This window comes from Pinus tabuliformis, chromosome 9 (genome assembly GCF_031772625.1).
Source record: "Pinus tabuliformis cultivar Carrire ecotype Pingquan chromosome 9, CPIR1, whole genome shotgun sequence".
In the NCBI taxonomy this organism is placed as follows: Eukaryota; Viridiplantae; Streptophyta; class Pinopsida; order Pinales; family Pinaceae; genus Pinus; species Pinus tabuliformis.
Window position 1 is genome coordinate 56,141,635 of NC_142307.1, and position 26,756 is coordinate 56,168,390.

The following is a 26,756-nucleotide window of genomic DNA, read 5'->3' on the forward strand; positions in this document are numbered from 1 at the left end:
AGATTAGTTGAAGATCTCATGGACTATTGGAATAGTTTAGAACAATTCGAAGATATGTTGACAAGGGAAGCATATAAGGCTATGACGCCTTGTATTTTTAAATCTCATAGTTTGTGTGTGTTTGTAGGATGTGCAGAAGATGATGGGAAGTTTAGTGAAACTATCACAAAGATGAATAAAGCTCTTGAGGTAAAGTATGATGGAGAATTCCTTGTAGAGGAGAAAGGTGATGATTTATTGTAGCAGAAGAATTCATAGATGAATTTCTATTTGGTGTAAGACAGTCATTTGAAGTTTCTATGAACCAGAAGCATAATGAAAATGCCATAGTGGTATTCCAAGGAGGTAAACAAATGAATTTATTTAATGAAATTGATGAAAGAATTTTGCAATGTGATGGTACAGAAAACGGGATAACTCAGAAGGATTGCTAGAAGAAGAATGAAGCTGAGAATGAAGGTTGTGATGAAATGCTGGAAAGATTTCACATGGAAATAGAGTTCTTGTAAATATTGCTCAAGGAACCTGAAGGAGAAACAAAGCTTTCAGAACCTGATAAAGAAGAGATTGCGGTTTCCATGCATGATAAGAATGAAATGTCTCTAGCATTTATAGAGTTAAGTAAATGTTTTGACTCTTCAATTAATAATGTGGCTGTAGGTACACAAGACATCATTAATAAATATGATGCTGAAATCATAGAAATTGAATAGAGATTATTTGAAGATGAGATGAAAGATTAGAGCAGCAAGAAGTTATGTCCTTAGAGACATGAAGGAAACAGAAGTATTAATCTAGTAGGATAAAGATGGAAGAAACCAACAATTTAAAAAGAGATGATCAGCGACATGAGAGTAAATTTGAGAAAGGTAGTAGATTGTGGGAGTATAGCAATTGGTAGCGGAATGAAGAGCGTGAGATTAGTCTGGCAGTAATGAGAGTAGAAGTAGATATATTAACGAAGCGGCTACAAAGAAAGACAAATGAAGACTGAAGATACAAATGGAGAATGAAGAAACGGGTCAAGTGGAAGCTATTGCAACAAAAGTGGAATGGCAAGCTGATAAATGAGTTCAAAGAACTTGAACAAATTCATATTGATTTGTTAGAGAAGGAGAGACTCAAGGGAATGGAGTCACAGCAAAGAGGATCTGCTAAAATCTAGAAGGTCTATGATGGGAGATTGGTGTTTGAAGCATCAAAAGAGGACAAAAGGTCTTGTATTTTTAAAACTAATAATTTGTTGATGAATGCAGGTACAATATCAGATGAGAAATTTGTTACTATAAGGACAGTGAATGACTATAGCTATGATCAAGAAGAAGTTCTTGATTATTCTTCATTACAGAAAGTTGAGTGTCCAGCGCAATTGGAGAAGGAAGCAGCAGACAAAGAGCCAGAAGTCGAAGAATATAAGACCAGAGAAATTGCAACGGAAGGAGGAGAAGACACTACAAAAAAAATCAATCGTATTGATGTAATTGACAAAGAGGAATTACTCTGATGAATTGGCGGAAGTAATCGCTGTAAAATCTATGAAATCCGGTTGACAGAGTGAGTGATGCTAGTGATGGTGAGCTTTTAGATTTAGCTCTTATTAATTTCAGTACTATTGAGTCAATTGATAAAACTATAAGTGTTGATGTAGAGCCAGTTCGAAACCCATTCGAAATTCAAAGACCAGAAAAGTGGGCATTCGAGTTTCCACTTGCAGTTCACAAGTCTATATTTCCAAAGGTAAAGATGGTGTGGCATGGAAGGTCGAGAATCGTGTTCAATAATTCTTTGAAAATACTATTTTGGGAATTCTGTGCAAAATTACAGAATGGAGTTGATACTTTAAAGGACCGGTGGCAAAACAGAGTTTGGAATTCTGGAGGTAGCAAGTCACTGAGACTTGTGGCTATCACATTATTACAGAAAAGTGACAGACCTCATAGACAGGAGTCTATGGAAACTTTTCTACATGGGGAGTCTGATGCAGGAGCATCCTGCTCAAATGTCATTGCTTATTTGGTTGATTTAGGGGGTGATGTTTTTCTTAATTATTTTATAAATTATGTACATTTTAAGAGAAAAATTTGAGTTTGTGGTTTATTGTAAATATTCTCTTATAATTGAGAATATGAGAGGAGTTGGGTTGTATAGATATGTTAGGGATTATGAGTTCCTTGAATAGAAATTAGTTGAGTCAAAAGAGGGATACGATATTTTAGGGATTTAGTTGAGTGACCTATGGAGGAAATCATGGATGTAGAATAATCCATAACTATGTAATTAATTCTATAGATGTAAGTCTGCGTATGAGGATAGATAGGATAGAGAGGATATGGAGAAGTAGTGATAGAGGAAAAGACAGAGATGGGTGTGAGGAAATGTGTGAGGGCCATTTCAAATGTAGAAATTGGGCCAAGTATTTTATGTATATAGTTTGATTAATGAAAGAAAGTTTTCATTACGTTATTTCATCTTGGATGTTTGTTGATTGATTGAATTCCTGTTGAAGTCTTGGATAAGAGCTTAGCTCCTTTAATGTTCTATGTTGAAGCAATTCTATCATTCTAAAATACCATTGTAATAAGTAAAATCTTTATATCTAAAAATATGCATTGAAGAAGCCTGTGATGCCGAGCTGAAGTTATGAACGTAGAAGGTATTTGTAGAGGTCATGAAATTTGACCAGCTATTACGAGATCTCTTAGTGATTGGAGCAGCGTAAAGTGTTTTAAGAATTTGGAGTGTGTATGTGTAATTTCTTGATAGCATTGAAGGAGGTATCTTGCTTGTCCATGAAGATCAAGTCACATCCATGAAGGAGAACTTTGTTTTATGCAGAGTAAGAAGTTGAAATCAAGTTAGGAGTTCGACAGTCAAATAAAGTATCATATATGTATGACAATGTCGATTCTCTGATTGGGTAAGGTTGGTAGATGAGTCTGTGTCTGTGTGAAGTTTAGTGTGAATCATTAGTCAAGAGCTCCATACAAGAATCTAGTGGAACGAGAGAGAGCAATTGTGATCATCATGATAATATGATTGAAGTTAAAGTAGTTATGTGTATATTAATTCATTGAATCCCTTTGTTATAGTGATCTTTGGATCAAGAGGATCAAATATTTGGATCTATTCGAGCTAGGAGAACTCTGTTCCACACAATAAATAATTTGGGAAATTCAAACTAGAATGGAATTCGTGCATTTCTTTTTCAGAGACAACTCAGTGGAACTACGAAGGAAGATCTGCACTAACACCTGAATTCGACCATTCCAAAAATGAAATCCAGATTTTAATTCTCTCTTCGAAACCAAGAGGAAGTCTGTTCAGCAACCGCAGCGGGGGTAGGAGAGTATGGGATGCCCTGATTGTGGTTGAAAGTTCACACTAAATCATAGTCATCGATCTCACTAGTCAATTCTTACGTCACAGTCAACTATGGTATCAGGCTTGTAATTAACCCGCGTGCTAGTTGAAGACCCGTAGGTCGTAGATTTGATGACTGCGTGTTATCCAACGAATATCGACCTTAAAGTGATCTAGCGTTAATTGCGATTTTTGTTAAATTCCTGATTGTTTTTCAATCGTGATTGTTGTTCAATTGCGATTGTTGTTCAATTCCCGATTGTTGTTCAATTGTGATTTCTATTCAATTGCGATTTAAGATCCAGTCTTCTGTGCATTCAGGTGGGACCGGTGTTTGTTGGCATATTATGTGTAGAAATGTTGTTTGGTGGTTGGTTGGGTTTTTGTTAAAACCCACCAATAGAAACGCTTCCAATTTGTATAGGTGGGCCCATAACCCACAGGTTTACGTAAGGTGATTGTGGATACTAAGGAAATTGCTTTTAGGTGGTTTTTCCTACGTCAAATAGTATTGTAACAAAATCTATTTAGAAATTAAAAGTCTTCATAATAAAGTGAGAGTAAATCTCCATCATTAATAATCTTGTTTCTTATTTTTTCAAATATATTTGTTTAACTTATACACTAAGACATATTTTATCATATATTTCATATTATATTTTTTTAACTTTAAAGATATGAAATATATGGAATAATTTTTTTAAAATTTGTTGAGCTGAATTTGTAAATGAGTGAATTTCTCAATCACGTGGACCAAACCAAGGTAGTTAGACAATCTTGGCTACCTCTTAAGTGAATATCGAATATAAATATGGCATTGATGTAATGAAAAAAGATTTTTTTGTGATATTATAATAAAGTGCTTATGGATGGTTTGTCTTACTTTGTATTCTCTATGTCTATTCTCTATGTGTGGGTATATTTTTGTATAATATTGTATATGGCTTTGTGTAAAGATAAAAGTAATAACATTTATTTTCAAATCTATAAATTACCATAAATCTTATCATTTAGAATTCGTTAATTATAATTGATTATAATTGACATATCAATATTTGCACCAACTATATTTGTATCATCAATATTTGATTACAGTGAACCTATCATCACTAATCATCAATTACAATGTAAACTCTAAGTAATGTTCTTCCAGATTTACCTATCATCACTAATCATCAATTACAATGTAAACTCTAAGTAATGTTCTTCCAGATTTACGCAAAACAAAAAACCTATCTGATAGCACCTTGTCCAATTAAATGTTAACAACTGCAATTAAAATAAACAATAAATTCAAAATCTCTAATCTTGTTATTTACATTGCATACAAATTCATTCAAAAGTGACTAATACACTCATATTATAGTATAATATTAGCTCCCATCAGATATAAATGGGATCATGTAACACTAGCTTTTTTTTTCCCTTCCCGTAACCCAAATAAAACCTAAAGCAACTAGTCTGCGTACACAAATAAAACATAAAGCAGATAGATGAATAGAGTAGATTTAGTAGTAGCATATCACAATTACAGACACCACACCCCAAACATGTGAAACCCTTGCCAATTACAAACACCACACCCCAGACATGTGAAACCTTAGTTCAGCAAATGGTCCCATGCTTGGGTAAATCCGAAAGGAAGACTATTTGAAAATCATGAAGAATGTAGCACTCTGAACACCATAAATCAATTCAACGACCTTTCTCTGGATTTTCGATCTTGAACTGATCCAACACAGTCTTACCCTGTAATGGCTTGTTCGAAAAAACTTTGAAGAACTCGCCATACTTATATCCTCTGTACAGAGCCGGGTGCTTATCATCAATCATGGACGCTGCAGGAGTAATGATGGAATCCATGTCAGGGGGATAGAACGTAGGAATTGATATACGCGCAGTGGAAGAGTTGGTTACTGCTCGATGCAAAACACTCCTGAATCTCCCATTGCTCACAACCTGTTCATTTTACACAAATAATTAGAAGCTTTATTTATGAATACCATCAAGGAAATTAAATTAAGTATGATAGACTGTCTGACCTGCAGTTGATCTCCCAAATTGACAACAAATGCGTTAGGTATGGGTTCTACAGCGACCCACTTTCCATCTTCTTTTAGGACTTGCAGGCCGTTGACATCCCCCTGCATCAGAACTGTGATTCCACCTGGATCTGAATGGCCTGCAATTCCAAGGGTAAGATCTGGGTTTGGGCATGGAGGATAGTAATTTATAACCAAGAGTTGGCTGCATTTTCCAAAAATTGTATTCAAGTAGTCAGAATCGAGCCCTAGAGCTTCAGAAATCGCTGCCAGCAGCTTGACGCATAGTGCTTTCAATTCTGTTGTGTATTTGCTTGCAATCTCCCTGTAACAAGTGAACGAGTTAGATTGTTGATACTTGTTTGGCCAATTATTGTACCAAAAAAACGCCAAGCGGTCGAAGCATGCCCTGAAACAAGTGAAATCAACTAGAGAATAAAAACATGTAATGACATCTTTCCAGCTATTAGAAGCCTCTGCCCCTAATGAAATCCTGGTAAAGCTATTAAAAGCCTCTGCCTCTAATGAAATCCTGGTAAAGCCTTTGCTCCTTTAGAAATCATGGTAGAAGTAGATCTTCCCTTGTTGATGGAGAAGCCATTTATATGGATAAAAGAACCTGATGTAAATTGACAATAGACTCTGGAAATAGTGATATGATACCGTGTTTTGAAGGGATCTGGTACCCTCAGACAAGATCAATATATGTGGGATCTTTTTAATTCCGCTGGACAAAAATTCAATTATGTACTTTTAAACAATAGATGTGTGATAGTAAAAATATTGGAATATATACACCTGTATAAACTTTAGCAATCAACTCGCAGATACTAGTCTTTCCTCCCACAAACAAATTCAATCACACCTTATAATTAGAATTTGTGGAATACATTACCTAGATGCTCCCACAAACAAATTCAATGACACCTTACAATTAGAATTTGTGGAATACATTACCTATATGCTGCAGGTTTTTCAGGCCAAGAGCTGATGACTTCTTCCAGCGGTTGACAGGGTTGCGTCAGACAGTCCCTCCAGTTGAAGACCTTATCTTTGCTAGGACTGAAGCTTGTACAAAGCCAAGTGCGTTGCTTGGGGTCATCTGAGTAGTAGCATGCTCGGTCTTCCACAGGCATTTCAAAGAATTCTTTGGCAACGTCTATCATGTTTTTCATCACTGTTTCAGCCACTCCATGGTTCACTATCTATATATAATACAGAGTCAACAACAAAATTACGCATTAAAGGGCCCAGATTATTTATTGACCTCAAATTTTTAAAAATATGTGAGATTACACACTTCAAAGGTATGGCAGGCTCACCTGGAAAAAGCCATCCTGCTCACATGCACGTCGGATTTGTTGGATTACAGTGCTTCTGTCGGGGCCATCGAGGCCTTTGAGATCCACCACCGGAATTTCCTGAGAGAAAGACACCTGAGAGAGATGGGGGCGTTCATGGAGAGGTAGAATATATTTATCCTGCACTTCAAGATGGTTCACTCCATTGCTGAGAAGCTTTTCAATACCACTGAGCGCAGGGTTACTCTGCACATTTTCCATTGTCGACAATTTCCCTCTTTCTTTCATTCAGATACTCCGCACATTTTCCATTGTCGATAACCTCTTTGTTCAGAGTTGTGTTATGGGTTGAATTGAGGCTAGGCACCACGTAGTGCCGTGCATAACTATACATGCTCGGGTGGACAGTTGAAAAAAAAATTATTAAAAAAATTTATATATATGGTTGAGCAATTTTAATATAAATTTTTTAAATATAAATTTTTTATAATATAAATATATATAGTATAATAAAAAATTAATATATATAAGGGTGTAAAATAGATTATGATGGTGATGGGGGAGCATCAAGACCATGAAAAGGGGGTGTGATAATTTTTAATATTTTGTTATTTTAATAAAGCAGATTATGTAAATATTCTTTTTCTAAATAAAAGGATATGAGGGAAATAGGATAGAATTTCTATGTTTTTCAGTTAAAATTAGGATAAGAGGGAGAATAAAGCTTTATGCTTTAAATCATTATGGGAAAAAGGGAAAAGCTGGCTTTTGTAAAAGATAAGGATAAAATGCCTATTTGGATCCTAAAACAAAAGACAGAAAATCTAGGAAAAGCGCCTTGATCATACTTTTAAAGGAGAAAAACTATGCGCTCCAAATCATTCAATTCTGTCCTCTGTAATGTAAATATTCATAAAAACCATGGAATAAAATTATGTGTGTGTTGGAAATGATTCAGTTTTGTCTCTCTTGCGCCATCATGGTGCGTTATTAATTGAATTAGTTTTCTCTCATGATGATATACTGCATTCACTGATAATTTACGCATGTGCCTCTGGTTCCCCAAGATTATTATCACTGTTTTATAACTGAATTTTATGCCTGAAAGAGTTTTATCACGGGGTTAGACTATACCGGCGCATGGACCTGTAACTGTTTGATGAGTTCGGTAAAAAGGATCGCGGGTTGCGTTCATGTGGAGCTGTAGCTTATGATGTATAATCTCTGAAGGTTGAAGCACATGCACAGTGCTATAACAGTCGTACATTTATATATTAACCAGCGAAGGTGTATGACAGTCACTCCTGGAATAGCTGCGCTTTCCTACACGCGTGGACATCTATAGTTTTGGTTGCGTGGTTTGATTACCGAGAAGAGAAGATTTAATACACCGGTTATGTATGTGATCAACTACCAACGAGACACAGTTATGTGCATATATAACTTGGCTGCGTAAGTGGGCTGGAGGCATGGTAGCCTTAGATGTGAGATATGTATGTTTACCGGTGCCATATCGAAGGTGGGAAGCAGTGAATTGAATCGGCTGATGAAAAGCGGAACGACGACTTATCAAAGGCTGCCTCTAGTTGTACCGGTCCGTTGAGAAGTTTGAAGGATCGCCGAGTCGTATCTGCATCGGCCAAAATGTATAGAGGCGCAGAGATATATATAGTCATCGGAGATTATATGTGAGCCTTTGCTTGAGGTAAGATCTGACCAATACTTATCGCCAATGAAAGAGGTCGTGGTTACATAAGGTATGCATACATATGTGTATTATGTTGTGAAATACCATCTATTGAATAATGCTTTTAAGAACTTGGTGGAAGGACACTACTTGTCAATACAGCATAGTAGTATGATTTCAAAAAGGGAATGAATTACCAATTTAATGACTGATGCAATCGACCCAGAAGAAAGGGCAGAAGACCGAGATATTGAAGAACTTGCTGGCAGACTAGAGAGACTGTCTCTAAAGCCTGCTTCCCCACCATCATTAGTGGTATCAGAGCCATCAACTGGCGTTGAACTGAATCTCAGGAGAAGAAGAAGGATGGCTTTCAGAGTTGGAAGAGGACGAGGACGTGGTGGAAGAGGACGACCTGCTACAAATGCTGAGCTAATGGCAACCATAGAAGAGCTGCGAACTAGAGTGGATGCATTAACCTCAGGTAGAAATATAGATGATGGAGATGTCAGTGAGCCCGAAATTGAAGCTGCTGAAGAAGAGGAAGCTGTAGAGGTTACTCTTGAGGTAAAGTTCTTTCAGTCAGTGTTGAAGTCCACAGCCAGACCACGGAACCAGTTAGTACCGATATACCAAGGAGGATTGAATCCAGAGGAGCTGATCGACTGGATTAACAGCATGGAGAAATTCTTTGATTACGAAGAAACAGAAGATGAGAAGAAAGTCAAGTTTGTCGTCACTAAGTTAAAAGGCCATGCAGCACTCTGGTGGGATGGCGTGCAGGCAGAAAGCAAGAGACTTGGTAAGCAGCCAATCAAGAACTGGAGCCGAATGGTAGCAAAGTTAAGAGGTAAGTTCTTGCCTAGTAATTATCAGCAAACATTGTTTAGGCAAATGCAAAATCTTAGACAGAGAGCTTTAACAGTGAAAGAGTATATAGAAGAGTTTTACAAAATAAGCATAAGAGCTGGTGAAGCCCAAGACACAGATGAGAAGGTGGCTAGATACATGAATGGCCTCAGAATGGACATTCAGGATGAGATAAGTTTGTTGTCTCCTAAAACAGTAGAGGAAGCTTATCAGCTGGTGCTGAAAGCTGAGGAAAAACTCATAAGGAAGCAGTCTGCCAGAGGGAAAGAGACTTTCAGAGGAAAAGGAAGTCAAGGTGGTAGAGGAGGATCTACAGCACCTAGAGATGGAGCTAGCAGTAGCTCAACCCAGCATGCACCCAGAGAAGGTGATGCAAGAGGCAGAGGGAGTTTTTCTAGAGGAAGAGGAGGCAGAGGAGGAAGCAGAGAGATAAGATGTTACAGATGTAACAAGCTGGGACACAGAGCTTTTGAGTGCCTAGAGAATGCAGACATAAAGCAGAGGAATGCAGTTGTTGCTCCAGCTGAAGAAGAAGCACCAACGGCAGTGGTAACAGAAGAAGAAGATGCACCAGAAAGAGGAGAATCTCTAGTGGTTAATAAAGTTTTACTTAAGCCAATGAAGGAGGTGGCTGCTGAACCACCGCAAAGGAAAGCTTTATTCAGGACAGTGTGCAAAGTCCAAGGGAAATGTTGCCAGATGGTTATTGATAGTGGCAGTACTGATAATTTGGTCTCTACAGATGTAGTGGAGAAATTGAAGTTGAAGACAACAAAGCATCCAACACCGTATAAGGTGTCATGGTTACAAAAGGGACATCAACTGTTGGTAAGTGAATAGTGTGAAGTGGAATTTCAAGTAGGCAAGTACAAGGACAAAATTGTTTGTGATGTGATACCTATGGACGTGTGTCACATATTGCTTGGAAGGCCTTGGCAATATGACAGAGGAGCCATGCATGATGGAAGGAGAAACACTTATAAATTTGGGAAGGATGGTATCAATCATACATTGTTGCCTCTGCAAGAAGAAGATGAGCCGGGACAGAAGACTAATTCAAGAACTCTGTTACTTGGAAAAAAGGAGTACCTGGAGCAGATGATAAGTACACCGTTGAGTCATGAAGAGGAGATCATTGATGAGTTTTTGAGTTATTGGGTAAAGCCAGACCAGCTGGATAATGTAGCTGATACTTTTGAGGTGCCTACAGGAGCTGAGGAGGATATGCAATCTCGTGAAGCTGCTACAGCACAAGAAGAAGTCCTTATTGATGTAGAAGAAGTAGATCAGTCTGTAGCACAGACAAGTAAAGCAACAGTTGAGACTGTTGAACTCTGTGATTTTCAAACTGACAGTTTATGTGTGAATGCAGGGACTGTAAGTGATGATGAAATGCTGCAACAATGCTATAAGGAAATTGCATTCTTAGAGTACTGGTTGGAGAATCCAAATTATGACAGAGAGATTGCAAGTGAAAAAGTTCAGTACAAGGGACAAAAGCAAGAAGGCATCATGGATAGTGTCATGAATTTTTCGGATCAGCATGCTGATATGCTGGCAGAAGAGAAGGATCAAACAGAACAACCACTTGAATCATTGCCAAAAGAAGATAAGGCCCAGGAGCCTTATGTTTTTAATTTTAACATGTGCTTTGTGAATGCAGGTATTGTTGCCGGTCCTGAGAAACAATTGAACCAGTTGAATAGTTAAATGAAAAGAAAAGAAGTTCTCTGTTCCAGAAGACAAGAGGGGGTGGATGATCGGGTGGCAGTTAGAACGGAGACCAGCATAGAAGTAAGGAATCAACAACTAGGAGATTTATTGGACCAAGAGATTGAAAGCATCAGAAAGCTGATGATGACAGTATCCTGGAAGAGGCCAACACCAGCAAAACAAAAGAGAAGCAGCAAGAACAAGACAGAAGAAGATTGCGAAAGTGCAGCTAACGGAGCAAGGCAGCATAAGATATGGGAACCTGGAGAAAGACAGCAAGCAATAGCACATGATGACTTGCAGCACAAGATATGGGATCCAGGCATCCACAGATCCAACCACCTGATCAGGAGATCATGATTAATTTTAAGGTTGGGTGTCTGATGCGGGAGCATCAAGACCATGAAAGGGGGGTGTGATAATTTTTAGTATTTTGTTATTTTAATAAAGCAGATTATGTAAATATTCTTTTTCTAAATAAAAGGATATGAGGGAAATAGGATAGAATTTCTATGTTTTTTAGTTAAAATTAGGATAAGAGGGAGAATAAAGCTTCATGCTTTAAATCATTATGGGAAAAAGGGAAAAGCTGGCTTTTGTAAAAGATAAGGATAAAATGCCTATTTTGATCCTAAAACAAAAGGCAGAAAATCTAGGAAAAGCGCCTTGATCATACTTTTAAAGGAGAAAAACTATGCGCTCCAAATCATTCAATTCTGTCCTCTGTAATGTAAATATTCATAAAAACCATGGAATAAAATTATGTGTGTGTTGGAAATGATTCAGTTTTGTCTCTCTTGCGCCATCATGGTGCGTTATTAATTGAATTAGTTTTCTCTCATGATGATATACAGCATTCACTGATAATTTACGCATGTGCCTCTGGTTCCCCAAGATTATTATCACTGTTTTATAACTGAATTTTATGCCTGAAAGAGTTTTATCACGGGGTTAGACTATACCGGCGCATGGACCTGTAACTGTTTGATGAGTTCGGTAAAAAGGATCGCGGGTTGCGTTCATGCGGAGCTGTAGCTTATGATGTATAATCTCTGAAGGTTGAAGCACATGCACAGTGCTATAACAGTCGTACATTTATATATTAACCAGCGAAGGTGTATGACAGTCACTCCTGGAATAGCTGCGCTTTCCTACACGCGTGGACATCTATAGTTTTGGTTGCGTGGTTTGATTACCGAGAAGAGAAGATTTAATACATCGGTTATGTATGTGATCAACTACCAACGAGACACAGTTATGTGCATATATAACTTGGCTGCGTAAGTGGGCTGGAGGCATGGTAGCCTTAGATGTGAGATATGCATGTTTACCGGTGCCATATCAAAGGTGGGAAGCAGTGAATTGAATCGGCTGATGAAAAGCGGAACGACGACTTATCAAAGGATGCCTCTAGTTGTACCGGTCCGTTGAGAAGTTTGAAGGATCGCCGAGTCGTATTTGCATCGGCCAAAATGTATAGAGGCGCAGAGATATATATAGTCATCGGAGATTATATGTGAGCCTTTGCTTGAGGTAAGATCTGACCAATACTTATCGCCAATGAAAGAGGCCGTGGTTACATAAGGTATGCATACATATGTGTATTATGTTGTGAAATACCATCTATTGAATAATGCTTTTAAGAACTTGGTGGAAGGACACTACTTGTCAATACAGCATAGTAGTATGATTTTAAAAAGGGAATGAATTACCAATTTAATGACAGATGCAATCGACCTAGAAGAAAGGGCAGAAGATCGAGATATTGAAGAACGTGCTGGCAGACTAGAGAGACTGTCTCTAAAGCCTGCTTCCCCACCATCAGATGGAGTGTATTGTTAAGTCATTTTAGAAGTCAATAATTTATTTTATATGTAATTATTGTGATTAATAAAATGTAATGTGTGATTTATGTTGTGTGTACAATCTCTTAGATTTCTCAATCTCTTTTAGAAAATTTAATAATATTATTGCCTGTTTTAATTTGATTCTTTTACTAGAAAACCAAGAAAATGAAAAAAATGATAGTGTGATTTTTAATAATAGTGTGTGAAATTTTGTTAATGATAGTGGAAGCTCAATGTGTTAAGAAGATAGTGTGTGAAATTTTGTTGATGTTTATGGTGGTTTGATTAGTGTTTTATTAATGGAAGATTGTGTAGTTTGAGTTGTAAAATTATTTTGGTGCATAGAAAAAAAGAGAGTATTTTTACTAAAACAATACGGTATAGCTAGTGTTCTCTGCCACTTAGTTAAATTATTGAATTTTGAAATTAGTAAATTAGATGTTTTTTTAATGGATACAACTTCTTGCTGCTTAGTTTGATTATTGAACTTTGAAATTAGTAAATTAAATGTTTTTTAATGTATACAACTTTTTTTGTATGTTACTTTGCTATACCCTGTTGGAACTTAAAATTCCTACTTCTACAACTATGAATACGCAATGATTTGGAGTTTAAAATGAACTTTTTGTTTAAATCACGAACGAGATATTTTTATGTAATAATATTGTTTCCATAGAAGTATGACTTTTAATTAATAAAACGTTTCACTAAAAGTCCAAATAAATTAATTCACATTATTCATCAAATTTATAAACAAACCACATCTACCACTAGATTTTATCTTTTTCTACATAATTACTTTAAAAAAATATTAACTAAATAGACAAACCATTTCACTACATTCCAAATTCTAAAATAATGATATATGCAACTAAGGTAAAAACAAGTTACATTTTAACCTGTTTTACCTTTGTTGTGAATAAATATAATAAAATTAACAAATAAAACCGGTTAAGTTAATTAATATATAGAATATAATAAAAGAATATATATTTCCAAAATGAAGATAAAATATAATTAAATAATTTATTAATATTTTAATTTAATTGATATCTACTCTCATGGTGAGATTTTAAAAACCAGCTTAAAGTATACTTGTTTTTCATGGCCATTATGCCTTCAAGAAGAATGTTTATTCCTCCCAAAGTGGGTAATTTTAGTTAGGAAAGCTTGGAAAATTTATACATTATGGAATGATACACCAAGGAAAATGATAAAAAGACAGGTGGCACGAATCACAATACACAATGACATGAAGTATCGTTAATGTGAATTTATTGGCTTTTCGTTGATCCAAAATGTTTATACTAGCAACTTGTATTCCATAATAAAATACAAATTGGGCAGGACAGAGAATAGAGAGGCGGGCAGAGGAAGGACACCAAGTGGCAGAACGAGGTCAGAAGTGACACGGCAAGAGCAGCTGGGAGAAGGTGGGAATTAATGAAGAACATCGGGAGAAAGGACAGGAGGGCAGCATCCTGAGACAAGCTCGAAAGGATCCGTGCCAGTAACCAAGACATCCAGATGCTGGTAAGGGTTAAGGGTCGGAGTAAGAGAGAGATTAAAACCAAATAAAACTCGCAAACATCTCTTTGCATGCAGACGAAGATGAGGAAAGGTGGCAAGAAGGGAGGTGGCAGCAGAGTGAAGACGCAGGCAGCAACAAGAAGAAGCAGCCGCGTGGCAAGCAGGTATGTAGTCCCTTCACCCCCCAACTCTAAAAGCATCATGAGTCTTTTTAGCAAGAAGATTGATAATCAGCTTAACTTCCAATTTAAGATAGGCAAAAACAAGGGAAAGGCCTCCAGAATTCCCAGAGAGGTTGACACCATTCCTGCAGACCATAGGCAATTCTTGAGAAGAGAAAAAGGGAGGAAAGAACTAACACCCAGAAAGGGAGAGGGCCATCCTGCAAAATCAGCCATCAGTATCCCCCGAAGGCTCTCGATCTAGGCCAGGCTCGTAGGAATGGAGGGGATTGTGACAGTAGCTATCAGGGAAGAAACCTCGGAAGGGAAAAGCCTAAGGACTAAAGGAATGCCGGAATTTAGGCGTCCTAAGGGGGAAGAGAGGAGCTGCACTAGGAACCCTATAGATATGTCTGAGAAACCCCGGGGAAGGTGGAAAAAGAAAATTACCCTGATCCCATCTGAGGAGGAAAACTCAGGACTGAGGAGAAAGGAATGGAAGGGCTTAGAAAGCTGTAAAGGGGGGATTAAGGGAAGAAAAAATAAGAGAAACCTAACCCTGAAAAAGAAATTAACAGTCACAAAACCCAAACCGCCTTGAAACAAGGAGGTAGATGGTACACAAACCCTTGCTAGAAACTAGAAGATAGAAGGCACAAACAAAGGAAAGAAAAAGAGAAATTGGGGAATTGAATTATGTCAAAACCATAAAGTTGATGAATGCATCGATTTTGTGATAGGTAATCCAATACACCGGAGTAAGAACTCTGACCAAGATAGAACACATCAGACACAAGACAGCAACACCCAAATAGGGAGAAAAATGGTCCCCAAAAGAGGAAACAGAGGAACCAAGAAGGAGGAGGGAATAAGCGGACAACAAAAAAAAAGAGGCAGGAAACCTGATGTGGAACACTTGAAGAAAATCATTGACGCCTACATGGAAGGAAATCCGTTGGAAGTCAGAGCTCAGATTGCGAGTTGGGAGAGAGATTTAAACGCCAATCACAAATACCAAGATATCCCCATGGATGAATGGGAAAGCATGGTGCTAGACCCAAGGTCCACTCGAGGGAGGCACTCACTGTTCAAGCAAACCATACAGCAATACTGGATTATGAAGAACGTGGTGGCTCGAGCCATGACCCTACACCAAGAGCATGCAGCGAGAGAAGAAACAGAGGCACAACATCAGAACAAAGAAAAGGACCCAGTCCGTACAGAACTATTACGGGAGATAGTGGCAATCTAGATCCAGACATACAGGAACAATCTAGTACTGGGTAGAATTGAACAGACTCTGACAGACCTGAAATGGAGAATTGAGCAGGGAAGCGAGATGCCAGGATCCAGTGTAAAGGCACTTGCACCAGTAACGTCCTCTGATGAGGAGTGACACAGTGAACTAGTTGGATTCAAAAATGGTTTTGACTATGAATAATATAATTATGTTTATTTTGATAAGTAGAGTCAGTAGAATAGACAACCAATACAATGCTGCTAGGTGGATAGCAATGAACGTATTTAAATTTTGGACAAGATTTAAAGCTGACAGGTGGATACCTGGTTTCCTTCAGGAGGAAAATCACCTGCAGCAGCAAATGGTTGTGAAAAGTTCTTTTGAAAATAGAAATAAATAGATATCTACCAAGTTTACAAAAAAAAAAAAAAAATACAGACTATTAAAGTTATAAGCAGGCTATGCCAGGCACTGGAAGAACACATAGGGACTATGCCACATGCAATGGAATAATAACTCCAAGTGGCATCAAACTCAAGGCATGTCTTATCATTTTTTTAAAATGATCCGAAATATAAGGATGCAAGCTAGTAATTAATTCCATATTCAAACTAGTAAAACAATGACTCCAAAGTGGCATCAAACACATGGCATGTCTTATCATTTTTTTTAAATGATGCCAAATATAAGGATGCACCCAAGTAATTAATTCCATATGCAAACTCATAAATACATATGCAAACATACAATATTGGCAGCGCAAATGGTGAGTAATGCTGTCCGTACTGTCATACCAGTACTGTGAAATCATTGCAAAATAAGAGCCTAACCAATAGATGACCAGAAAACTCAAAAAAAAAAAATTCAAAAAATAAAATAAAAAAATGTTTTTATAAAGTTAACTTTGGACAAAGATTTCTAATTTTTGGTCAAATAGTTACTAATTGGATAATCATTGATTTACCTACATTATACCACCGTGCAATAATAATGAATAACTTAATATATAATATAAACATTATACTTAAAACAATATAATATTAAATAGAATCAAAATATTAAAAAGCAATTTTAAAAATATAATATAAACATTTTAGATCAAACAATATAAAATAAAAAACAAAACATATTATAACATATATTTTGAAATTTGAAATCATATTTTATATTTACATTCATCATATTTTATATTCAATATTTCATTATCCCATGTGTATTGATTAGAATGCATCTCTTCATAGTTTTGATTTGATAGGTTTGACACACACACACACACACACACACACACACATATATATATATATATCTATTCACAAGTTTTCCATATCACATCAAAATGAAAAAATCTCCACTATGTTTAAATCTAATAGGCAAAAACAAGGGAAAAGCCTCCAAAATTCCCAGAGAAGTTGACACCATTCCTACATACCATAGGCAATTCTTGAGCAGAGAAAAAGGGAGGCAAGAGTTAACACCTAGAAAGGGAGAGGGCCATCCTGCAAAATCAGACAATAGTATCCCCCGAAGGCTCTCGATCCAGGCCAGGCTCGTAGGAATGGAGGGGATTGTGACTGTAGCTATTAGGGAAGAAACCTAGGAAGGGAAAAGCCTAAGGACCAGAGGAATGCCGGAATTTAGGCGTCCTAAGGGGGAAGAGAGGAGCTACGCCAGGAACCCTGTAGATACATCTGAGAAACCCTGGGGAAGGTGGGAAATGAAAATTACCTTGATCCCATCTGAGGAGGAAAACTCAGGACTGAGGAGAAAGGAATGGAAGGGCTTAGAAAGTCGTAAAGGAGGGGTTAAGGGAAGAAAACCTAAGAGAAACCTGACCATGAAAAAGAAATTAACAGTCACAAAACCCAAACTGCCTCAAAATAAGGAGGTAGATGGTACACAAACCTTGGCTAGAAACTAGAAGATAGAAGGCACAAAAAAAGGAAAGAAAAATAGCAATTGGGGAACTGAATTCTGTCAAAACCATAAAGCTGATGAATGCATCGATTTTGTGATAGGTAATCCAATACACCGGAGTAAGAACTCTGACCAAGATAAAACACACCAGACGTAAGACAACAACACCCAAACAGGGAGCAAAATGGCCCCCAAAAGAGGAAACATAAGAACCAAGAAGGAGGAGGGAATAAGCAGACAACCAAAAAAAAGGCAGGAAACATGATGGGGAACACATGAAGAAAATCATCGACGCCTACATGGAAGGAAATCCGCTAGAATTCAGAGCTCAGATTGCGAGTTGGGAGAGAGATTTAAACACCAATTACAAATACCAAGATATCCCCATGGATGAATGGGAAAGCATGGTGCCAAACCCAAGGTCCACTCGAGGGAGGCACTCACTGTTCAAGCAAACCATACAACAATACTGGATTATGAAGAACGTGGTGGCTCGGGCCATGACCCTACACCAAGAGCATGCAGTGGGAGAAGAAACAGAGGCATAGAATCAGAACAAATAAAAGGACCCATTCCGTGCAGAACTATTACGGGAGATAGCGGCAATCTAGATCTAGACATACAGGAACAATTTAGTACTGGGTAGAATTGAACAGACTCTGACAGACCTGAAACAGAGAATTGAGCAGCGAAGCGAGATGCCAGGATCCAATGCAAAGGCACCTACACTAGTAACATCCTCTGATGAGGAGTGACACAGTGAACTAGTTGGATTCAAAAATGGTTTTGACTATGAACAGTATAATTATGTTTATTTTGATAAGTAGAGTCAGTAGAATAGACAACCAATACAATGTTGCTAGATGGATAGCAATGAACTTATTTAAATTTTGGACAGGATTTAAAGTTGATAGGTGGATACCTGGTTTCCTTTGGGAGGAAAATCACCTGCAGCAGCAAATGGTTGTGAAAAGTTCTTTTGAAAATAGAAATAAATAGAGATATGCTAGTTTACAAAAAAAAATAAAAATACAGACTATTAAAGTTGTAAGCAGGCTATGTCGGGCACTAGGAGAACAGATAGGGACTATGCCACATGCAATGGAATAATGACTCCAAGTGGCATCAAACTCAGGGCATGTCTTATCATTTTTTTTAAATTATCCGAAATATAAGGACGCAAGCTAGTAATTTATTCCATATGCAAACTAGTAAAACAATGACTCCAAAGTGGCATCAAACACAGGGCATGTCTTATCATTTTTTTTAAATGATGCCAAATAAAAGTGCACCCAAGTAATTAATTCCATATGCAAACTCATAAATACATATGCAAACATACAATATTGGCAGCGCAAATGGTGAGTAATGCTGTCTGTACTGTCATACCAGTACTGTGAAATAATTGCAAAATAAGAGCCTAACCAATAGATGACCAGAAGACTAAAAAAAATATATATATATATTTCAAAAAATTAAAAAAAAAATGTTTTTATAAAGTTAACTTTGGACACAGATTTCTAATTATTGTTCAAATAGTTACTAATTGGTTAATCATTGATTTACCCAATACAGTATACCACCGTGCAATAATAATGAATAACTTAATATATAATATAAACACTATACTTAAAACAATATAATATTAAATAGAATCAAAATATTAAAAATCAATTTTAAATATATAATATAAACATTTTACATTAAACAATATAAAATAAAAAACAAGATATATTATAATATATATTTTGAAATTTGAAACCATGTTTCATACTTACATTCATCGTATTTTATATTCAATATTTCATTATCCCATATGTATTGATTAGAATGCATCTCTTCAAAACTACAATATTTCATTATCCCATATGTATTGATTAGAATGCATCTCTTCATAGTTTTGATTTGATAGGTTTTACAAAAAAAAAAATATATATATATATTTTCACAAGTTCTCCATATCACATCAAAATGAAAAAATCTCCACTATCTTTAAACCATTTTAATATTAACATTATTTTATATTCATAATAATATTTACATTTTCTATTATTTAATTAAATTACTTAATATTATTTAATAATTATACTACTTAACCTCTATATATATATAAATATGAATTTAAAATAAGTGATTAAGATTTAATATTTCACAATATTTTACTTTTAATAATATAAATTATTATAAATTATTTTTTATAATATTAAATATATTTATATGATATTTATATATATATATATATATATATATATATATATATATATAATTTATTTACACACTATTTTATATAAAATAATATAAAATTTATTAAGATAATTATTCCAAACATAAATAATATATAATATATCTGGCATTAGATGCATGTCTAGTACCTTAAGGTCCGTGCGATAAAGTCTAGAGTCACTGTACACTCCTCATAAATAGGCTTAGCTATAAGTCCTATATGGCTGGCAAATGGTCTTATAAGTCTTATATGTATACAATTAATTATGAGTCCTATGGCAATTTTTGGGTAAAATTGTATGCCAAGAAAATAAGAGGTAGACAATTTCTTTTGGATAAACTATCTATGCATAGAAAATGCAATGTCCATATGAAGACTTGAAACAAATAGTGTGTTTGAGATTAATAGATTAATAGGCTACCATGTACTATATATATATGAAGGCATGCAGCCTAAATTTATGTGCTTGCAACGCACTTTCATTGAAGGTCGTTGGAACACAGTTGCTGCAATGTTCGCCCACCCTTAGACTGAGAATTAGTAAATGAAAAAAGAGGCCCCTTAGCAAAGTGGAAACTTTCAGAGTATGATCCATGGTAGCAGGGTAATGGTTATGATTACAGGTCACATTGCAATCAACGATAGAGACAGTTGCTTTAATGATGAGTCTTATACCAAATGGTCTTACCATGTATACTAGTACTGGGAAATTATTGCAAAATAAGAGCTTAACTAATAGATGATTAGAAACTAAAAAAAATATTTCAAAAAATAAAAAAATAAAAAAATTGTTTTTATAAAGTTAACTTTAGACCCAAAAAAAAAAATTCGATCAAAAAGTTACTAATTGAAGAGTCAATGTTTTTTTTGAATATAAAAATAAAATTCATATATAATTAAATATAATTACTATCTACTATTATTTATACATTTATTAACATAAAATAGATTATTGCTTTATTTGACATCTATTTATCAATAAAAATTTAATTGTTGATACTTGTTTGGCCAATTATTGTGCCAAAAATATGCCAAGTGCTCGAAGCATGACCTGAAACAAGTGAAATCAAGTAGAGAATAAAAACATGTAATGGACATCTTTCCAGCTATTAAAAGCCTCTGCCCCATAGACTCTGGAAAAAGTGATTTGATACCCTATTTTGAAGGGTTATGGTACCTCACACAAGATTAATATCTTCAAATCTTTCAAACAAGATACGTGGGATCTTTTTAATTCTACTGGACAAAAATTCAATTCTGTACTTTTAAACAATAGATGTTTGATAGTAAAAACATTGGAATATATACCCTTGTATAAACTTTAGCAATTAACTGGCAGATACTAGTCTTTCCTCCCACAAACAAATTCAATGACACCTTATAATTAGAATTTGTGGAATACATTACCTATATGCTGCAGGTTTTTCAGGCCAAGAGCTGATGACTTCTTCCAGAGGTTGATAGGGTTGTGTCAGATAGTCCCTCCAATTGAAGACCTTATCTTTGCTAGTATTGAAGCTTGCACAAAGCCAAGTGCGTTGCTTAGGGTCATCTGAGTAGTAGCATGCTCGGTCTTCCACAAGCATTTCAAAGAATTCTTTGGCAACCTCTATCATGTTTTTCATCACTGTTTCAGCCACTCCATGGTTCACTATCTATATATAATACAGAGTCAAAAACAAAACTACGCATTAAAGGGCCCAGATTATTTATTGACCTCAAATCATTGTCGTCCTTGACAATATCTCATCCCGGTAACCATCTGCCACCAAGATCATAACCAATCCTTGATCCATGATATCAACCAGTCCATATATTGCAAACATCCCTGCAACATATGCAAAACGACCGTCTCCACCATGTGTCGTCCCGTCGTGAACTGTCATCAAGATACTCCAACATAATGCTAACACATCTTTGTACACTGTCGACCCCCATGACTTGAACTAATCGGGTAACTAATCCAACTGTCGTGCTCAAATCATAAGAATGCACGTCCTTATGCCATCATCAGTCTTTTCTCAGACTCTGCCACATCCTGGACTTACCAAGAATCTATCCATGCTCAGGTCCATGGAAAATCCATCCCATCTGCAACATGTCATGATGCTAATGCCAAGCCATTCCTGCATCATCTATCATACCTGCTCAACCTATTTTAAGGACTCACTGCCGTGAGCAGCTAACAATGAGTCCCATCTTCTAAGTCATCTAAGAAGATGTGGAGGGAGTAGAGCCTGAAGGCTCACCCTCACTAATCAGCTCAATCCACCTGTCTAGATCTTCTATCTCCATCCTCTGTAGATATGCAACCCGATCCTCCTCCTGGACATTCGGCCTCACATAAACATCATTGTCATCGTCATCCTCAACTTCCTCCAGCCTCCTAGACAAATCCAAGATACTATCGGATAGTGTCTTGATAACCTGTGACTGTTCTGTAAGCTTTGCCTCAGCAGTAGACAACCGCTTACACACATCATTCATCTGCTTCTCGTCCTCCATCTGCATCACTGCCAACTTACACTCAGGTCTCGTCACACCAATGGTTGGAACACCAATGGGTACATCTTCCCTTCCATCGTAAATGTACAGCTTCTTCAAATGTGGAACAATCATCGCATCATATTGTTTCAAGAATTCCATTCCTAGCACAGCTTCATAGTCATCAATCCGCACTATAGTGAAGTCGACTTTCCCAGTCCACTCACCTAGTGTTGTGTCCACTCTTTCAGCTACACCAATCACGGAATCAGGAGGAGAATTCACTGTCTTCATTTGTGCCTTCACTAGTACAAACTTCAGCCCAATCCTTCTCGCAACATCCTCACTCATGAAGTTGTGAGTAGCCCCACTATCCACCATAGTGAGCACATCCGCACTCCCAACCTTCATCTGAACATACTCCAAGTTGTTCCTTTCCGGATCTCTTCGAGAGACCACTTCCGTAGCAGCTGCAGCTCCAAGAATCTGCATCACCTCCACAGAAGTTCCTTCTTTCTTCGTATTAGACTGTGCCACCGTAGTCACTTTCGGTCGTGAAGGACAATTCTTCACCGTATGTGGTTTCACACATATCCAACACTTCAATGGTTTCTTTGTCTTTGACTTGTCATCCGATTTTGAAGCATCATCTTTCTTCTCTTTCAGCTTATCGAACTTCTTCTTTTTCTCATCAGAAGTTTTGTCATAATGCTCCACCAAACGATCCACAACAACAAAAGCTTCTTCAAGTGTCTTAATCTTCTGCCTCTTCACTTCATTGCGTGCCCAAGGTTTCAACACAATGATAAAGTTGAACACCTTGTCCCTTTTTTCCATGTCCGGAAGTTCCAGAACTGCACTTGCAAACTCTCGCTGGTATGTCTGCAGACTTTCCGTTTGTTTAATTTACTTTATCTTCATCCTTGCTTCCCATGTTTCATCCTAAGGACTGAAATGGGTCTGCAAAGTCTTCTTGATGTCATCCCACGAAGTTATGTCATTAGCACTACCACTGGTAATCTGATCCATCCTCCTTCGCCACCACATCTTAGCATCCTTTGTTAAGAATTGAGCAGCCACTTTCACTTTAGTCTCCTCATCTGGTAAACCCAAGCGTTCCAAGCATTGCTCCATATCCCATAGAAAGTTACCAAGAATCCTCACACTTCTTGTACCATCATAAGATTCTAGTTCCTTGACTTTCACATGAGGCACTCCTCCACCTGAGTTATGTCTCACGGCCTTCTTCAACACTGCTATCTCATCCTTTGCTTCGTCAAGAGATTTTTGCAAGTTCAAGATTTTTGCCAAACCTTGGTCTCTTTCCTTCCCAATCTCCTTGACTTCCTCTTCAAGTTGTGTATACTTAAAATCAATATACTCACATCGGTCCTGGAGTTCATCGAATTCCTCTCTCATCTTTGCATTGCCTTCTTGATCTTTAAGGATCCCAACCATTCTCGAAGTCCAGAAAGAATCCAATTCTTCCATCCTTTCCAATATCATGTTTATGAAAGCCTCAGTTGCATTGTGGCTAGATTCACGCACAACATGAGATTCACTTGCCATCTCTACCATCAGCTTCCTTCTTTGTGATCTAGTATAGGCCATCCACCAGGTTCCCTGCAAATTGAATTAGCTCTTAATCAATGATCAGTGTCTTTCACCTGCACTTCTCGAATCAGTTTCGACACCATTGTCACTTCACCAAGTTTCTTGCAAAACTCGAAACACCCTGATACCACTTGCACAATAGTGTAGGTATGTAGTAGCTTCAATGGCCTCGATGGCCCCAACAGAAGCACTATAATCCAACAAATCCGATGTGCATGTGAGCAGGATGACATTTTCCAGGTGAAGCCTACCATACCTTTGAAGTGTGTAATCTCAGAAATATTTGAAAATATTTCACGGATCTACTGAGCTCATTAGATCTGTGTAATTTCATGAAAAAACCCCCGTAGTAGATCTGTGAAATTTTTTCAAATTTCCAATCCCATTTGGGCTTTCTCATAGCTACGAAATCGAGGCAATTTTTAATGATCCCGACCCTATGGATTTTTTTAAACATATATCAAAGGTGATTTGACCTCCTCAAAGGTGTCGTTTTTTTTATTTTTTATTTTTTATTATTTATGGGGTAATTTGGGGTATATGCATTTTTTCAATTTCCTGAGAAAAAGACAATTGAGACATATGGGGGCGTTCATGGAGAGGTAGAATATATTTACCCTGCACTTCAAGATGGTTCACTCCATTGCTGAGAAGCTTTTCAATACCACTGAGCGCAGGGGTACTCTGCACATTTTCCATTGTCTATAACCTCTTTCTTCAGAGTTGTGTGTTGTATATGGGTTGAATTGAGGCTAGGCACTACCTAGTGCCATGCATAACTATACATGTTCGTGTGGGCAGTTGAAAAAAAAAATTATTAAAAAAATTTATATATATTTCTATTATATATTATATATATATATATATATATATATATATATATATATATATTGTTGAGCCATTTTTATATAAATTTTTATAAATATATCATTTTTTATAATATAAATATATATAGTATAATAAAAAATTAATATATATAAGGGTATAAAATAGATTATGATGGAGTGTATTGTTAAATCATTTTAGAAGTCAATAATTTATTATATATATAATTATTGTGATCAATAAAATGTAATGTGTAATTTATGCTGTAGTTTTCTCAATTTCTTTCAAAAAAATTTAATAATATTATTTCCTGTTTTAATTTGATTCCTTTACTAAAAAATCAAAAAAAAAAAAAATTATGAAAATTGATCTTTTGGTAAATAGATTAGTTTAATAAAATATTTAACAATCTCTCAGATTTCTCAATCTCTTTCAAAAAAATTTAATAATATTATTTCCGGTTTTAATTTGATTCCCTTACCAGAAAACCAAGAAAATGAAAAAATATGAAAATTGAACTTTTGGTAAATAGATTAGTTTAATAAAATATTTACAGAACTCCGGACAATATCGTTTGCAGAATTCTGTCGGCCCTTACGGGAGAGGTCGGCGGGCAATGAGACATATATTATCACGGTGGATTTGGGTGCCAATTCATTCATTTATTTAATTGGACGTGAATTCTTATCACATGTTTCACGTACACCAGTTTATACATAGGGTTTGATATGACTATCTTATAAGCCACGTGGTAGATTTTTAATGATAGTGTGTGAAATTTTGTGAATGATAGTGGCAGCTCAATGTGTTAAGAAGACAGTGTGTGAAAGTGTGGGAAATTTTGTTGATGTTTGCGGTGGTTTGATTAGTGTTTTATTAATTGAAGATTGTGTACTTTGGGTTGTAAAATTATTTTGGTGTGTAGAAAAAAGAAGTGTTTTTACAGAAATATAGTTAGTATTTTCTGTGGCTTAGTTAGATTATTGAATTTTGATATTAGTAAATTAAATGTTTTTTAATGGATATAATTTCGTGCTGTTTAGTTTGATTATTGAATTTTGAAATTAGTAAATTAAATGTTTTTTAATGTATACAACTTTTTTGTATGTCACTCTTTTATACCGTGTTGGAACTTAAACTTCCTACTTATACAACTATGAATACATAGCAATTTGGAGTTTAAAATGAACTTTTTGTTTAAATCACTAACTAGGTATTTCTATGTAATAATATTGTTTCTATAGAATTATGACTTCAAATTGATAAAAAGTTTCACTAAAAGTCCAAATAAATTAATTCACATTATTCATCAAATTTATAAACAAACCACACCTACCATTAGATTTTATCTTTTTTCTACATAATTACTTAAAAAAATATTAACTAAATAGACAAACCATTTCACTACAGTACAAATTCTAAAATAATGATATATTCAACTAAGATAAAAGCAAGTTACATTTTAACCTTTTTTGCCTTTGTTGTGAATAAATATAATAAAATTAATAAATAAAACCGGTTAAGTTAATTAATATATACAAAATAATGAAAAAATGTATTTTCAAAATGAAAATAAAATATAATTAAATAACTACATCGTAAGACGTTCCCCTTTGAAATCAACTCCCCCAATTGCCAAGTGTACTTGTTTGAACCATTCGATCATATGTTAGACGATTGAAAAGTTCCACATAGTTGGATATAATAATTAGTTTAGGTAAGTTTTTTATGTTCTTTCCGCACAGTTTTTCTTGCTCCTTCAAATCTTGCTGTTAAATCTTGCTGAGAAGGCCACGTTAAATCTTACTGAGCAGGCCGAACCTCTGGGCATCCCACTATAGGAGCTTGATGAGCTTTTATCCCCAGTTGGGACTATGCAGGGAGAGTTTTTTGGGCTTCGGATTTCATCCAATGGAAGAGGAACTCATTGGCTTCTATATGAAG

At 36.0% G+C, this 26,756-nt stretch overlaps 1 protein-coding gene across 1 annotated transcript; it reads right to left on the minus strand.

Moving 5' to 3' along the window:
- Window positions 1-4,725: 4,725 nt before the first annotated feature.
- On the minus strand, window positions 4,726-7,009 carry LOC149147107 (protein DMR6-LIKE OXYGENASE 1-like). The gene is made up of 4 exons (XM_089440786.1): window positions 6,725-7,009; window positions 6,360-6,607; window positions 5,403-5,727; window positions 4,726-5,319 (listed from the first exon to the last, which is right to left on the minus strand). Exons 1-4 carry the CDS (start codon window positions 6,989-6,991, stop codon window positions 5,056-5,058), a joined length of 1,104 nt encoding a protein of 367 aa, XP_089296912.1. The 5' UTR covers window positions 6,992-7,009; the 3' UTR covers window positions 4,726-5,055.
- Between the last annotated feature and the right edge of the window lie 19,747 nt (window positions 7,010-26,756).

What these genes read in the sequence shown, in the direction of transcription:
- LOC149147107 (XM_089440786.1), bottom strand. Translation starts at nt 6,991, where the DNA reads ATGAAAGAAAGAGGGAAATTGTCGACAATGGAAAATGTGCAGAGTAAC. An exon ending in AGCAGGATGGCTTTTTCCAG is followed by an intron (nt 6,608 to 6,724) that starts GTGAGCCTGCCA and finishes TATTATATATAG; the next exon opens with ATAGTGAACCATGGAGTGGC. An exon ending in ATTTGGGAGATCAACTGCAG is followed by an intron (nt 5,320 to 5,402) that starts GTCAGACAGTCT and finishes TAAAATGAACAG; the next exon opens with GTTGTGAGCAATGGGAGATT.